Genomic DNA, 18,294 nt, shown 5'->3' with positions numbered 1-18,294 from the left:
CTCTTGTTGACTTCTGTGACAGTAATCCAGGAGATGCTCTGGGTATGACTTGACCTGTGGCAGCATTCCTGTGCAGGAAGGTGAAATCGGGGCGGTGCTGCTGCCGTGGGTGAAACAAATAATTAGCTTTGATTGACACCGCAGCCTGTTTTGCCTGTTGCGCGTTCACGAGACGTACACAACTTTGTTCCCTGGAAACGTCGGTTTAATCAAAAGTATGCGCGAGAATTCCAACGGTCTTTATTGACGGACAAAGTGCCGAGTTTGGAGGCTGGCCGGTGACAGCAGAGACGACATTTCTCGGCTTGGGTTGCTGACCGAAGCTGCGGCTCCTCACTGGACTTTGAGTTGGCTGCGGAAAACTAACTTCAACCCAGCTAGCAAGCGACAGCAGTTAGCTAGCAAGCTAACTAGCTCTGCTCGGCTTGGCTCCTGGTAGCTCAGACGCCGAACGGTAGTCTGGCTCCCCGTCAGCGGCAACTTCCCAGGAGAACCGACCTCCTCATGGAGACAGCAGGCAGCTCAAGAGGCGAGTACTCAAAGCCACACGAAGCTAATTCCGACTTTGTGAGCAAGTTAATTGAAGTGATAACTTAAGACGCTGTTATTTACCTTACCGTTACCGAGCGGCGATGGTTTAACCGGAGAGGGTGGGTTCTCACTCAGCCAAACGTAACATAATGGGGAGGTGAAAACGGTGAACTTGTGGGGGGGAATCGCCAATAAAAAAATCACACAGAGAAGAACGACGGTTTTTTTCATGTTGCGTTTACCGTGACACAGTTGTAAGTTAACATCCGCTTTCAGTGCGCACAAGATGTTCATGTTTTCTTCCCTGGCTGTGCAACGCTTGAGGAAAAAAAACATAGAAGCTGCTTACTAATGTCTTCTAATTGTGCTAATCGTTTATCTCCACAGAGCACAATGCACGGAGAAGAACCTCTGTCTGTAGGAAGCTGACAGATATATGCACAGAGAGATGATACGGCGGGGTTTCGTGCAAATGTTTCAACGAGACAATAGGCCAGGCAGGAAATTGGAGTAAAGCTGAAACATAAGGCTTTGCTACCCAGCAGCAGCTTGTGTGTCCCACCAGTGTGTGTGTGTGTGCTCGAAGTGCCTATATGGCGGAGTTTGGGGAGGACGGCAGCCTGCCTCATTGAATCTTGGGGAGACGGCCGTGCCCAGCGACGAGGCAGCTGGCAAGACGCATTGCGAAGTGTCGGTACTGAATGGTGACTGTGGGATATCGGAGAATATGGTCGGCTCCGGATCCCTCATCGCACCTGGCAGCCAAACCGACAACGCCAGCACCTCTGTCGGACAGGATACCAAATCTGAGATACCGCGCAGGAGCAGCATTATCAAGGTAAACATTGAAGTTTCTGTGTCGTATCATTCATTGTGCTGAGCTAGCCTGCACATCCACACTGAGCACAGGGTGTTGGAAGTTGCAATGCGAAAACCCACAGCTCTCATTCAGCCTCCTGCCTGCTTTTCACTGAGGTTGTCTTTATCGTGGTTACCGTAAGATGGGTGTTTTCACAATGCAGGCCAGTAATGAGATCACCAGAAGCACATCCTGTACTTTGTCGGAGTATTTTGAATAGAATTTGTATAGCAGGGCTTATTTCTTACTTGAATGTCAGTAATCGGGCTGTAATATGTGTGACTGAAGAGCCGGGATGTGATTATCAGAAGGGAAAAACAGGTGTTCAGGAGAAGCATGTGGTTGAAAGGACTATGCTTTTTATGCTAATTTAGCAGATAAAATAGAAATGTGAGTAATGGTTGCACATGAATGAAAGTGAAATCAATTAAAATGGAGCCGAGTGCGTCTGTAAAGTGAATTGTAGTGATAGTAGTTGGTACTAGAGCTACAGCAATTAATGGATTAATTGACTAGTTGTCAGCCATTACATGATTCACTTTTTGATTATCGATGAATCAGTTTTAATAATTTCTTAAGAGTGAAGTAAAAATTCACAGGCTTCAGCTTCTCAGATGTGAACATTTCGTGGTTTTCTTTACTCTCAATGACATTAAACAGAATAACTTTGGGTTCTGGACAAGATAGGATGTCAGCTTTGGCGTTTTTAAATACTGATCAACCTTTTTCACCATTTTTAAAAATATTTTATAGACCACACAACTATTGTTTTACTGAGAAAATAATGAATATGAAAATAATCTTTAGCTGCTTCCCCAGTTGGTACTTGTAAAATAATCTGCATGTGTACTAAATATTTTGTATGTTGACCTCACCTATGTACCATCACGCCAATCAATGGTGCAGTCTGCCCTAATTTTGTTGAAGTGTTGCACACTGTAAATGTGTTGTCATTACAGGAGTGGTAACACAATGGATATGACATATTGTTGGAAAATAAACATAGGTGGTGAGATACAGTCATTGAGCAAGACACTTAAGTCTTATCTGGACTGATTTACACATATTAGGAGGCTAAGCAGATACCAACACACATACAGATTAAGATTGCTCAAGTATTTGATCTTGTTGGGATTTTGTCTTTGAGTTTAAGGCTGTGCCTTTTAATTGACTTGTGTCTCATGTGTAGGCGTTGGGAGTATTGCTTAAGGGTACCAAAGATGATGACACTTCCTCACATTGCATTAGTCTACAGTGTGTTGAAAGCCTCCAAGACATTTATTGTAGCTGATGTCAGCAGCTCTGCAATGTAAATCTTGCCACTGCTGTTGTCACTGTCATAATTTCAGTCATAAGACTACAAAGTGAAATCTGAAGAAGGTGACACTCGCCTGTACTAAACAAAGTATTCATTGTTCCTCGCAGTATTTGTACTCTACACCTACACAGTATTAGGACTGATCCAAAATGGCTCCTGAAAGAGACATCAGAAATGTATGCCTCTTACTTTATTATTGCTTATGTATAGATTTAGAGAGCAGTAATTGACTGTTGGATTGTTCCCATAAGAGCCAGCTGTATTTTGAATCCTTGGTTTGTGTAATGAATTTATTGAGAAACACTGTTCACATGGCAGTGTCTGCTGTGTAATTGAACATATTGACTTAAGTGTTTATTATCATGCACAAACTCTGTACCATCATCATGCCTATGATTTGATACCTCAGTGACGTTTCTCTGCTTTGGGTACATTCTTTGGCAGTGGATGAGTTTTTTTTTTTACATTTCTGCCAGCAGGTTTACAGGCAACACATTCTTGGCACCTTGTGGATGCTGAACTTTGACGTAACCTCTGCCTAGAAATTGATGGGGGTAATATTGACAGTTCTGCCTTGTAAAATTCCAAGTAATCTTTCTCTACACAAGGACTTATCTTAGTTCACAGGCCGTTTGAGTGTGATTTATATGAGTGGGATGTCCAGTCCAGTGAGCTGTGTGCTCTGTCCACATGTGCTGTGATTACAAACAAGCATATTTCAATGAAAAAGGAAATGAAATGTTGGTAGATTTTTGACTTGAAATGTTTTGAATGCAATTAAAGGAGCCTATTCTTGCTGTTGCTGTCAGGATTATGGCAGTGTTCAATTTAGCGTACTGGTCCACATGATGGTCAAGTGCCAAGGCATCCATCCAGACGAGTAATCATTCTGAATTGCTCACTGACCTAAATCCAATAAATGCCATATCAGACCACCCAATAAAAAACTTCTGCACAAGGCACATGAAATACACGAATTGCACTTCAGATCAATTTGAAACAAATTTGTGGCGTTAACTTGGTATCCCAGCACACACATGGGTCAGTATCCAGTGAGTCACAGCAGAGAAGATGAATTCCGATAAGTAAGCAGAGAACTTGGACTGTTACCAGGGTTTTGGTTGACAGGAAGTGGACTATCATAATTAAAAAAAATATCCATAAATAATGCAAATCATGTGCTTACAAATGAAATCGAAAGTACAGTTATTCTGAATTTGATGACTTCAAAGGGATTGGACATTTTAATGTGAAGGACACATTTAATATGTGACTTTTTAAAGCTACGATCATGTGAAAAATGTAAGTAACACACGAATTATGTTTGACTAGAGTGAGTAGATGTGCTAATCACAAATATTCTACTTGTGTGACAGAAAAACTCAGATTTCTAATCTGAGAGCTGTCAAGTAAATCAAACATGCAGTCAGCCATGCCCGTCTCTGCATGCCAATATTTTATTGAAGGCAGTTGTTTTAATTCTGACAGCTATGACTGATCGAACGTTGCTCTGAGATGGTGGTGGACCAGTGTTAACAAGGCAGCCTGTTTCACACTGTCAGTCACAGCACTCAGTTCTTGTTAAACTGCTTCTCTGAAGCGATGGAAGGATGTGGTCGGGACAACACCGACCACATTCTCATAGTAACAGCTGTAATACTCGGTACTTAACAGCAGCCTGACTTCTATAAAGGTTTCTGTAGACCATATTTGGCGGTGGTGTGGGTGTGTACGCATGTGTGTGGTGAACAGGCGCCAGCTGATGGCACATCTCAACTGGCATGTTGAGACATTTCTTTCAAAATTGCGTGTGCGCTGTCTGAAAAAAGTAAAACCTACAGTCCTTGGTTGATAGAATAACACGTTTGCAGAGCTTTTAATTTTCATGGTTGCTGAATAATGTCATGCTTTACCACAAATGTACGCACCCACTCATCATTCCGTTGGTGGAAAGTTTTCGAGTACTAGTTCATCTATTGAACCTCATTCAAAAGCCCATTCTCTAAACATGTATGGGCTTATAATGTTTGAGATCTGCCAGAGTATGTTTACACGGTTTAATATTCAAAAAGGAGTTTTTTCTCATGCTGTACTTTTGCTGCAGCATGTCTCACACACGGACAGTGCAGTGTGACTATTCCTCATTTTTTGCAAGTAATACATGACAGTTGAAAATAAAGTGTTAATACGTTATAAATACTAATGCTTTTAATGGATTTTTATAGGGGGTTGATGTGTCGTTAACCCCAATTTCTGAGTTCTAAGCGGAGAGGTGGAGCTCTAGCAGAAGTGACTCAAGTTAGAAATAACGGACTACAAGGAAGCTGCTCATTCTTTGCTTGAACGCATGTCAAACTAGCTGCTAGGCAGGTGTTAAGCAAATATCTTTCTTGTTAATGAAGATAAAGAACCGACAAAGGTTGGACTTTTGAAGTTTTTTCCACTAAAAGTGAGTCGCTGTCATTGACTTTGACTTGCATACACAAAAAACCTATAACACACTTGAGAAAATGGAAAATCCAAAAAGCTTGATATGGACACTTGAAATATGGACACTTTTAAGGACAAGGGTGTGTTTATGTTGACATAGGGATGCAACTCCTCTTCCACAGAGCCTTCCATGTTGCATCTTCATGTTTCTATAGACCAAAACAGAGAAACCAAACACTGGCTCAAGGAAGGGCATTTCTGTTTTTGTTTTCTTGTACAACAAGGATTGTCCTACATGCTTGGAAGACGGGTGAGAGGGGGTATTCAGTTGTTTATTTTCAACACATGATGAGCATATGGATTACAATGTAGGAGTATTGTGCTGCGGGGGTGGTTGGAGAAATATTTGTTTTCAGTCTTCAGAAACCAGTTTAGCTGACACAATTTCATTTTGGACATGACCTAAGACCACATTCTCTCTATAAGCGATGATGACACTATTGTTTGGAAGCCATCTCTTAAACTCACACAAGGTTTTAGACAGATTGTAGGTGAAGTAAAGATAGACTAACTAAACAAATTACTTCCACTAAATTAGTATTTCCAGCACTGATTTGATTTGGTTACAGAATACTTTAGAAGCCTAAAAAATTGCAAAAGTGGTTAATGTTCAGTATTTTTGGTATCATTTCTAAAAAACCTTTTTCTACTACTGCACTTTATAGAGTGGAATAAAATCTCATACATTGTAAGTGCACCATTATTGAAACCGATTTAGACATGTGTGCTGCTGGACTTACGTAGAATTGGTACTTACCATGTCCTTAGGTTACATAGAAACTACTTTACACTGCATTTACTTGTGGCGTGGACTTTCACTAGTCCATTTTAAACCTAGTGACTTGTTACCATGTTGTATGTGGGTGGCCAGTAACAGAAGAAATAATGCCCCAGTGGCTACACTTTTCACGTCTCACCTCAGATCCTCATGAATAAGTGGCATCTTTTCATCGCATGGTAAACAGCACTTTTTTCACGTCTCTGGTATCGCAAGAAACAAACTGTGTCATCACCCGGTTAAAATGGAAAACAATATGGCCTTAATTATGGTGGACCAGCAGTGCTGTGAGTCCAAACAAGTTTCTCCATGGGAATCGTCATATTGCATCAAATTATTCAGTCCAGCTCAGCCTGCATTAGTCACAGCAGTGGATCACAGCCAATTTTTCTTCTAGTTTTTTATCACTGCACATATTCAGTTTGATGACCGCGATTTCTGGAGATGTTAAGCTATGACACAGAATGCTTCCTACTGGTAAGAGAAGAGCAAAGAAAAGCTAAATTAATAATACACAGTGAACCTCTACTAGTTGTTGCTAATTTTAAGTTAGACTGTTGGGGGAGTTCGAATCCCTTTTGATTTCACCTCCTAAATGTGTTCCAGGTCACTTGTGCTATGAGTTATACAAAGAGAAGGAACACTAAAGAATGTCAAACATACAGGAAACTGAATATCTTGTTTATTTTATTTACTATATCCTGTTGTTGTTAGTTCTATTGTTTGTGTAGTCATGAACTCAATATAATGAGCTCCCTTTCAACACTCTGCTGCTGCTACTTCTCAGCTCTTGCTGTTATTGCCAAGGGACAGTTCCATCATTTCTGTCAGAGTCACTGCGTTGCATCTTCACACACTGAATTATACATACTTTTGTATACATTTGACAGGAATGATTTTAAGATCACTGTTCCCACAGTCCAATGGTAGAAGTGCTGTTGAATTTCAGTGTCTGGCTGTAGATTTGCAGAATGCATATATTGATAAGTGTTTCAGGAGTGCTTCTTTTGAGCCAAAAACTGCACTGACAAAATGTTGTATAGTCACTTTAAGTGAAAGGATGCTATTAGTATGTTTACCATGTATATAGAAGCACACAATTAATGGTATTGTATTGTGGGCATCAGTGTTCACCATGCTTATAAAAAGCTTCGAAACTCCCTTCTGCAGTCTAATTAACTGTGGTAAATAATTACTTCTGTACAGAGCCACAACATTAAAGTCCTTCTCCAGGCATTGATTATACCCATAAAAACATTTCTGTGTATCAAAATTAAATATGTAGAAGTTTTGTTCCCTGAAAATAATCCCTTCCTGCTTTGAAGTGGCTTAGATATACATCTACACATTTGATTTCTCTATGAATCTATGAAGTCCCCCGCCTTCTTCTCCAATCACCTCCATTGCTAGCTGTTGCTCACTAGCTAGCTCAGCTAAAACTCTGCTCAAATAGTAACACTGTAAAGCTACACTGAAGTACATGGTGTCAAGTTGTGACATTGGAGTAATTCAGCAATATATGTTGGAACCAGAACCTAACCTACAGGTTGACGGGACTGGTTCTTTAGATTTACTATACATGAAACTCTGGAAGTCAGAATCAATGTTTTTGAGCGTGTCATCAATATACTGTAGCTTCAAGGTGGAAATACTTGTTGACATCTAGATTAGCTCATGACATATCTCCCTACATTTATATAACACCATATGGACATGTTAGGGTCAAGCTTCCCAGGCCAGTACAACATTGCATCGTCATAAAAACATCACTGTTATTCACTTCACCTGTCAGTAATTTTAATATTGTGGCTGATAGTTGTATATGTTTGACTACATTTGCCTGTGAGTAGCTTCATTAGAATGTGTAAATGAACAGCCACTGCTTGCCCTACTCTAAAGGACCAGACAGAGAATTAAAGCAAATAAATAAGTTGTGGAAATGCAATGTGAAACTCAGTTTTGAAGTGGCCATGAACAGGAAACCAAACTATAATTCTTCAGCAAATTCCCTGTGTTCTGAAAGGATGGAAAAAATGTCTAACCTCTTCTGCTCATTATCTTTTATGAAAGTGGGTGGTATAACATTTTCCATTAAGAATGTGGTGTTGATATTGCCTGGCATTGTCGCATTAATTATTCATACTGTCACTCAAGACACTGCCACTTAAGTGTTACGACTGGCTTCCCTACAATCATTTAGCCTGAATCTGCCAAGAACAGATTATTGTTTAACCCAAACTCAACTTTGCTTTTATTCTGACAGTAGCGTGCTGAATGTGTAGTTGAGGAATGTAGCTTGCATGGTTATGTGCAATCTAGTGGCTCAAACCAATGCCAGAGCTGATGATGGTGTAATTTATTAAGGATCTTTTGATAGACAGCCTTGTTGCCTCAGTCATTGTGTTTATTGTTTCAAGGCGACTCGCAGTGGCACTTACCTGAATCATTGCCTATTCATTCATCAGCTCAGGTGTCACTGATCTACACAAGTGCTGCTTGGCTCCCTCGTTATTTCAAGGGTAGCTCAAATAACTTGGCAGTGATTATGGTTCTGCTGTATTAACCGCAGAAGTGGTTCTACACCCTGTAATAGGATGCATTAATATTTTATGGTTATAAGTGCCGAAGCACAATAAAAATACATATTTGAGCAATGAATATGGAGTTCAATTATCAATAATTGTAATTTTCAGTATCAGTATCCTCATGCTTTGGGCTGTGATTTAATAAAAATATTTAATAATTCAATTTAAGAGGACGGTCAGTCTAGACTGTATATTTGGGATTTTATATGCCTTTAATAAAAATGCTGCTTTCAAAGGATTTTGGCTTTCATACTTTATGGCAGTGAAACAACCTAAGTTCTGGGGAATGCTGATGTCTTTTACTTCCTGTTTCTCTGATGCTTTGTTGGGCAAGTGATTTATCAGTTCATCTGATATATTAACCCTCAGATTAATAGATTATGAAAATCTTGATTAGTTGCAGCACTATTGTAGACCTGCGCTTCGTTATCGATTATCCTGTTTTTGCTTGATTATGAGTTTGAGTCATTTCCTGCACACACCAAACATTTGAATATTTAAAAAGACTACCCCATATAATAATTAACAATGGGAAAATGTTAATGTTTATATGATCTTAAACACAGTTTACAGTGACTCTTTGTTATCTTCGATCAAATCTAGAAACTTGTTCATGTTGACTTTCCAAACTGGAAAGCTTGCTTTGATAGAATCACAAACTGAAGTCCTGCCAGAGTCTACTTGTGTTTGCAAGAAATGTGCTAACATGTAAAAGCTCCCTTTTATGGGAGCTTTATCCACATGTCATACAATCAGTGATTGGCAAACAGACTTTGGCAAAATGATCAGTTCTACTTTGAGTTATGTCACTTGTATTAATATAACTCTAACAAGATAATACCAACAATGTAGCACTTGATACAACATTGTATGTTAAAATTACTACATTTTATATTTACTGTCTTTAAATTCCAGAAGAAACATTCTGTCAGTGAAGTGATATTGATGAGGTATTTGTTACTCCTCTGTGTGAACAGTCTTACTGTTGTGCAGCCTTAAGAGGCTGTTGCAATAATAACAATGTTGGCGCTGGAAATCTTATGCAATTGGCAGCTAATGGACTCTGTTAATTTTTCTCACAGTGCAGGCAGTGTTTGAAGCTTCAGTGTCTGAAAATGTCTCATCATGGATGCCTTATCAGATGCTGAGCTGCACCAATGCTGTTCACTCGCTTTTTTGTTAGTCTGAACTGTGACATGACAGCTGTGCTTCATCATTCCCTGGGTGAGATCTGATCAGAATGTAAATTACTATGTTGACATGACTTGAATAATGTGCAGATGCTTTAGCAGTTAAATGATATACACAGTGCTTTAGAGCTGCAACATTGTTCTACTGATCAATAAATGGGTAAACTGTAGGATTGTGCTGTTTGGCGATCAGATTGACTACTGACGATTGAAGACACACCTATTGATTTTTTTTTTTTTCCAATCAGCAATCAACGATATTCAGCACTAGCACTTAATTTAAAGCAACTTGTCTGTTCTTCCTTTTCCATCTGCCATGAAAATGGCCAATAAACTCCAGAAAGCATCACATGGGTAACATGGCTATAGCTGTTGATATCTAGTTTTCCTGCCTCAACTCAACAGCTAAGACAGTAGCCATTAAGCTACATGGCTACTGTGACATGCAAGAAGGTGTTTGGTTCCTTGAGTCTCTGTTTTGAAAGTGTGAGTTAGCCCCACAAAATAATAAGGCTACCCACAGCAGTTCTGGACTGACACTGTAGCAGTATTCACAGGTTGAAGTTTATTTATAGAGACTGAACCCAGAAAGGGCTCTGAGAGAGTCTGATATTTAAGTTTAACACTTAAGAGTCTGTGATTCTGGAAACAGATCATTGATATTTAATTAGTTAGCATATTTAGAGAGCATGAGCCCGATGTACTGTCCCTCTTGTTCCTATTGCAACTCTTTCACCTTCCATCTTATTCCCCCTCGCTTTCCTCTGTGCATGAGCGCAAATATGTACAAGAATCAGTAAAATAGTGCTGTGTGGATTAGTCTGACAGACCTTTGTTTCGTGTTTACGCTGCCATCGCTATATATGAAAACACCAGATTTGTTTTCCAGCACACACAAAATGGGTTGCTCCCTGACTGAGGAGTCAGTTTGGGTTAGAGTCACATACTCCACCTTTAAAGGTTCACTGCAAATCTGAATTGCAAACATATCTGCTACCTTTGTATTGGTTGGACTTGTTAATATGAGAGCAAGTTAATTTTGCATTCTCCCAGGCTTTGTTTGCCCTTGCTTTCATTTACCTTTTGTATAAAAACCTGACAATTTTACAGAAAACAGTTCTTGATTAAACGGTTAAACCTGACAGCTTGAGAATATTTCAAATATCGAGTTATGTGTTAAGATGAATGAAAAATAAATCTGATTTTGAATCATTGCAATTGTTATTCGAGGAAAGAATATGCATTGGGATTTTTAATGTTGCAATAAAAAATGTAGTATAAAACGGTGACTTTAAGTGTAAAACCACTGTGCCCATCTCCAATTTTGTGAGTGAGAAATTTTATATCCTACAGTGTGTACATTTATTATTACAATTTTTAAAAAAATAATTAATGTCAGATGAGACCAGCTAAGGATTGTCCCTCAGCTTGTCCCAGTCAATGAAGATGATCCATCACAATGGAAACAATTTTCTTAACATGAAATGAAAAATAATACTGGTAATGAATCAAAACACTATTATATTTGGCTTGTTGACTCTCTCAAGGTCCTGTAAATATGTCATTCACAGTAGCAATAAAAATGGGTTGAGGAAAGGGTCATGGTTAAAGCTGATGTTCAGGACAAAATAAATAAGTGGCACACTGGTAGAAGGAGAGACCTATTGAATTCTTTTATACAGCTAATATCTGCAGGCCCAACGTCACTGATGATTTTCACAGGCATAAATTTATAAGTAGCTTTTTGAGTGACTGTGGACTGATTACTCAATGTTGTTTTTTTCCCCTCATCTATCCCATTTTTAATAAAACATTAATAAATTCACTTTTCTGAGAAACATTCATAAAATGCAAATTCAAAGCATGCACTCTGCATATGTCTGGGTGCATGTTGTGTATTTCCATTGATTTACCAAACTGCCCTCACAGTGGTACATAAAGATTGTTTAGGATGTCAGATGTTATTCAGTAAGCCCCTTTAGCCATTGGGAATAGTTTGCAACACTGTTGCAGAGTTTGCAGTACTATACTACTATGTCAATACTTGCTATCGTACTGGTGATGCCTTTTAACCAGCATCTCTCATGAGAATGAGTTCAGTAAAGAGTATAGACCGTCAGATGTAATAGTGTTGACGTTTTCCTGTTAGTGTCTGATGGCTCTGCTGCTTCAGTTGGGCTGCAGCTAAGTCCTCAGATTTGTTGTTACTATTGAACAAACTAGTGCTTTTTAGTTTTCTTTCAAGCCATCAACCACCTCACTTTTGATAGTTGCTAATTTTGCTGAGCTGTGTAAAATACTTTCACAGGCTTTTTCTCAGATGCTTTGATGTCAAAATTCTTCAGTTACACAGATTTGACTAGTGGCCTTGTCTATTTGTATTGAATAGTTTAGTTTACTTGTTGAGCAGCACAAGGTCAAGGTGACCACAAGACAGACCTCTTTAGAAGGTCTCTTGCATTTATAGATGATGAATATTGAATTGAAATAGGTCATTACACGTATGTTGTTTAATTTCCTTTTTCCCTAATTTAAATGTTCACATTCCAAGCAAAACATGATAACCCTTATCTGAAACCTGGTAAAACATCTTATTAGTATTACTGAATTAACAAATTAATTTATTATAACTGTGGCTAATGTCTCCATCCAATATTTGAGAACATGAAAAGCTCTCTCCCAAAGCCTAGAGCCAAAAAACTACGAATTGATGATGCAAAGCCGGGAACAGCTCCATAGAGAACAGTCTGGAGGAAAATGTTGGTGAGCAATTAGCTCACAGCACCTCAGGCGATTTTTCTGTGGTTAATGGTATCTGCTATTCCTTTTTTCATTGCTGAAAACATTGCCATGGAAAAGGAAACATTTTAACTGCTTGTGCTAATTTTGTTGCATGTTTTTTTTTTTGTTTTTTGTTTTTACTTGTGTGCAGCCACACACCACTGTTATGCAATGCAATATTTTGCTGTAAGAGGTCGCCCAGTACAGTAACTGCAGATCAGTGTCCTTTAGATTGCATCACCCAGAAACTCACTGACAGATCCACTAATGCATGTACGAGATGATATAGAACAAATGCATCCTGTGCAAATACCATCTGAAAAACACATGGAAAGTAGTTATTAAACGAAGACAACAAAAAGTCAAAAATGAGGCAAATTAATCCTTTTTTTGGGTTTCAGTTTGATTAACTTAGTGACAAAGAACTTTTAGTCATACCCACAGTGCTGCAGACATACAGGCAACTGTCATTTATATTTGTGTTCAGGAAATTGTTGAGCTTTAAGAGTTTAATGTCATGATGTTTACCTTTTTCACACTTCATTTGACCGAGTCATATCATAATATGGCAGCAGCTGGGCCTTTACTAGACCTAAACTCCTATGGGATTTGACAGCAGTGCAGCTGGAGAACAAAAAGTCCCCATATGCTAATTCTAATCAAACAACAAGCTCTTTACCAGAAGATTGTTTGTGTGTGGAGAATAATAAATGTTGAATACATACAGCGTTACATACAATGTAGCGCTTCACATTCCGTCTTAAACTCATGAATTTGTCCCCATACATTTTCATATTCAAATCCAGGCACACTGAATCAAAAATCTGTAAAGACAAATGTTTATATAAGGCCACATTTACTCTAATAAAACTTGTCTGTCTACTAATTTCTCACAGTTAAGACTTTGCAGGACTAATGGATATTTGTGTGTGTGTGTGTGTGTTGTTTTTTACAGTGTTCATGGCTTCACAGTAATGTGTTATAGACATAATTTGCAGCTTGAGCAGACTTGGTCAAACAGTATGCAACTATTTGTTTCTTTTTATAGCACACACATGTTTGTTGCTGCCCTGAAATAACTTAATGGAGACTGGAGGCTTCTCTGTGCACAAATAGCATCAAGCGTAGCCTGCATGTGAGGCGTTTAGGGAACATCAGTACGGTACATTCCTGCATCTGTCGGTGAGCAGATTGCGCAAGAGAGGCATTTTGTGAACATTATTTTTTGCCTCTGAGTAGATGCACTAAATATGGATGAACAACCTATTCGTATTAAACTTGGTTTCATGAACAGGAATTTATCACAGCATGAGAGTGACGGCAACGTTGTGTATTTTTAAGTGTGAAAGTGCAATGGAAATATTTTGTCCCTAAAATCAATGAGTAATCCGGATGAATTACTGTGATCTCAGTATTGATAAAAATTGTAATTTTATGCAGCCGTGGACCTGAGTTTCCATCTTCAATTCAACTACACTGACATAGCCACATGCAGCAGATTCATGGAAACACACGTTTGAGTCCTTAAAAATCAGTAAATGACAGCTGCACATGATGCAAGATTTGAATTGCAGCCCATTTGGATTGTGTATATATAATGTTGGCCTACCATATGGATTTGTCAGAGAAAATAGACAAGCAGCACACATGCATTTCTGTTTAAGTCAAGCATTGGCGTAGCTTTTTTTACATTTTATTTTTTCTTCACTATAAACATTAAAAACATGTAAACAAATTTAAATTCCAGCATTGCCTGTTATGCAGCTCACACATTTCAAGAGGTTTGCCATGGTCATGTATACCGTCATCAGAGGGCAGCATGATTACCAGCAAGTTTTCACCAGACCCACCTACAGTGTATTGTAATTTTTTTCCTCTTCCTGACCATCACAAATAGGGTTTTCTTATGTCTCACTTTTTTCAAATTTTTGTTGTTCCTCAACACATTTTTTGTCAACACATTAATCTCCCATCCTTCTTTGAAGCATTGGATTTGTTTTTATCTCGGCCTTCTATGCTTGTTGAACACACTGGCGACTTAAGCTCAATCTTGTTATTTGATGATAGAACTTGGAAAGAAGTTGCAAGTTCTTGGTTTGACAAACAGGTCTCCCTGACAATTTATATGCTCTAAAGTAGATATCATGCACAAATTAGACTACACGGAGGTATAGTAGACTAAATACCATGGGATTTAAGTTCAACATGTTTAAAGGCCTTAAATCACATTGAAACATTCCTTCATGTGTGTGTAGCCTTGTAGTCAAGATAAAACAATACTGAATCCTACATAAATCCTACTTAAGTATTGTACTTCAAACAAAGTGAACGGAATTGAATCATTTCATTTTTTATGCATGTCCAAATACTTGCACAAGCATGGCTCTAAATGTGTAATGTGTATTATGCTGGAGCTTACTATTGTATGTTTTATTACAAATGTAGTGTAAGTATTTAACTGTGATATATTGCATTCATCTGAGAGGCTTGCCATATTAGGATTGAATTGAGATGCAGTTAAATCATCACCTGGCTGTAAAGAGGAGCGAGAATTAAGTACTGACCACCTATGAGTAAATATCCATGTGTCTGGTATCATGCAACACTGCTTTATAACTGGACAAAACATTAAGAGATGCAAGCTTTGATCTCAGTTATAGCCACGGACTTATCTAAAGTTTTTAAATAATAGTTACACAGAGTGAAACCTAATTGCAGATTAAAACCATGATATAACACATGCTATACTACACAAATATGCTGGCGTTTCATTAATTCTCAAGTAATTTTTAAAGGATTTCTGTAATCCTTTCAAGCTGGTTGACATGTAGTGCCAATTAGTTATAGAAATCCTTTTGTTATTTACTGTCAGCTTGGACTGTAAGTCCCAAAAAAGGTATGTATCCCACTGTTAGAGCTGTGGGAAATGCATGAACTTCCCAAATAACCGTTGTTTTGCCTTAGCATGCTGGTCAGTCGGTAATGGAGGAGACTGTGATGCTGTCTGGACTTCAATCTAGAGTTAGACAATGATTTTTTTTTTTTTTCAGAAAACTTGATCTGGCTTTTACATTATACCAGAGAAAATCTAAAGGATTATTTCAACATAAACAATAGTTTTCAACATGCCAAAGTGAAGTAGTTTCACAATGTTGGTATTGCATATTACTGTGCAATGCCAACATTGTGAAACTACTTCAACTTAACAGGGTTGAATAACTGATACCTGAATAGGTCAGTTCAGTCATATCACCAGTGACCTTGCAATTGAAGAAAGACTGTAACAAAGGACATCATTCGTACTAGTCTGGCTGCTTAAAGTATTTGTGTTCACATAAAATTCTTCTTGTTAAATTGATTTACGTCATCTTACATTGAAGCCAACCCTGGCCCGGAGTTTAAAGGTGATTTATGCTGCAGCGTGATTCAGGTGATGCTTGTTGTCGGGGATAAAGGTAGAACAGTAGAGCAGAGTGTAATGGGTCCCATGTGGCATCCTCAGTTGCACAGACAGTCCATAACTGCTCGCTGAGCCATAAAAAAAAATGCGTTTTTCAGTCCATTAGGGGATTCAGACCCCGTTGGGATCTGTGAGCAGTTGGATATACTCTCTTACTTAGTCAATCCTTCGCCATCTTGCGTTGTCATTGCCTCTGCTTGTGTTTGCATCTCTTTGACTCACTGTCTCCTTCACTCAATACACACACCCACTCATACACCAAACATACATTGAAACAGTATGCAAAGGCATAAAAGTAGTTTCTCCTGTCAGGGTGAACCTGATGGGATTACCCTTGTTATTATATTTTTATTATGAAACTATTATGAAACACTAAGAAAACATCTACTTTCTGTTTCATGTTATACCGACTTGCCTTAAAAATGTACTAGGGTGTTTTCATCCCTGAACATAGCTGAGAAGAAAAATATACTCTGTCATGGATAATGAGCACTGGTAAACCACAGTGCAAACATTTCTCTCAACAATGAAAGTCTTTACTCTGATTGCTAGTTATTAAAAATACACTTTCACACGTTTAACAGGAATGATGACTAACAGCATGGTGTGCTTTGGATGTTTATCCTGGAAAAGACAGTGTTCTCTGTGGTGACAGTACTTATTACCACACAGTGATGGTTACACATCAAGTGGAGACTAGATAAAGTTGTTGATCAATGCTAGTGACACAGCATATACTTATGAAATGTATTTTCCAGTTCGTGCTTGTACCATCAACCTACTGCCCTGTGGAATTTTAATACTCTACCAATCAAATTACATGTGTGACTTGTTGACCCTGGATCGCCACGAAAGGCCTATAAATCCATTAATGTACTCAGTCCTATTTTTTCCTGTAACACAGCATTCAACTGCAACATTCATGTTATGCAGGTTGGATCTTAAGACAATGTACTAGCGCAACTTGACTTTCAGCTATTTAAAGTTAAAGTTTGTATTGGTGTTGTGCTTTCACTTGACTAAGAAAAATTGGTTGTAGTTCACTTAAACAATAAAGCTTACTGCTGAACTTCAAGAAGCAGATTGCCAAAGATAAGTTACATATCTGTCTAGAAAAATATGTGCACCATAAAACAAATATCTGATTTCACTATAAATGGCCAATCTGATGATGATACTTTCCTATAAATACCCTTTAAGGACAAATGAAGCTGTAGTTATGAAAGAACAACACCCTGGCATAAAAGAGACTGTTGCATAAGAAGGTTCTCCTTCAGAAAGATTAAAAGACAGAGATGGGTGTGGGCAGTATTGTTTTCTAGTTTTGTTAAAGGAAGCGCAGGGAAATCCTGAGAGAATGTCTGGCATGGCAGCAATATAGCAGGTAACAGAGATGCCATAAATCCAGTGACTGTAACGTTACCATGAAGACAAAACATTCACATTCTTGTCCAGATCAAAAGGATTATCTGCAGTCATGCATTTAGTTTTTAAGCTCCCCTTTTTTAATGAGTTCACCTTTAGCCGCAGACTATGTAAAAAAAAAAAAAAAAGGATTATTATGTCTTCATTTTATCTGACATGGTTCATCTGAGAGCTGCACAGTGGTTCAGTGGTTGGCAGTGTTGCCTTGCAGCTAGAAGATCCCTGGTTCACTGGGGAGTTTGTATGTTCTCCCTGTGCATGTGTGGGTTTTCTCTGGGGCGGCATGGCTCAGTGGGTAGAGTGGCCGTCTTGTAACTGGAAGGTTGCCGGTTCGATCCTCGGCCCGTTGAGCTCATGTCGAGGTGTCCCTGAGCAAGACACCTAACCCCTAATTGCTCTTGATGGGTTGTGGTTAGCGCCTTGCATGGCAGCTCCCACCATCAGTGTGTGAATGTGTGTGTGAATGGGTAAATGTGACATATCATCATGTAAAGCGCTTTGGATAAAAGCGCTATATAAATACAACCATTTACCATTTCTCTGGGTACTCTGGCTTCCTCCCATAGTCCAAAAATACGTGGAGGTTAATTCATCCATCCATTCTCTTTACACCGCTTTATCCTTTAAAGGTTAATTGATAATTCTAAATTGTCCGTAGGTGTCAGTATGAGTATGCTTGTCTGTCTTTCTGTGTAACCCTGTGATAGACTGGCAACCTGTCCCCTGCCTTCGCCTCAAGTCAGCTGGGACAGACTCCAGCCCTCCTGCGACCGTAATGAGGATTGAGTGGTGTGTAGATAATGGATGAATGGATGGATGGTTCATCTGAGATTTTTAGAGCAGTGCAAAATTCCTCCGGTCATAATAAAACTGTCAG

General features: G+C 38.7%; 1 protein-coding gene across 1 annotated transcript in view; it reads left to right on the top strand.

Moving 5' to 3' along the window:
- Positions 1-601: 601 nt before the first annotated feature.
- Positions 602-18,294, top strand: part of LOC110950839 (inactive phospholipase C-like protein 2) — a 55,335-nt gene continuing 37,642 nt past the window's right edge. The window contains 2 exon segments of the mRNA XM_022193647.2: positions 602-785; positions 919-1,369. Of these exon segments, the coding sequence (XP_022049339.2) occupies positions 1,259-1,369 (111 nt within the window). The 5' untranslated portion in view covers positions 602-785; positions 919-1,258.

Source organism: Acanthochromis polyacanthus, chromosome 12 (assembly GCF_021347895.1).
Source record: "Acanthochromis polyacanthus isolate Apoly-LR-REF ecotype Palm Island chromosome 12, KAUST_Apoly_ChrSc, whole genome shotgun sequence".
NCBI lineage: Eukaryota > Metazoa > Chordata > Actinopteri > Pomacentridae > Acanthochromis > Acanthochromis polyacanthus.
Note: the sequence above shows the minus strand (reverse complement) of the source record. Positions and strands in the feature narration are given on the sequence as shown.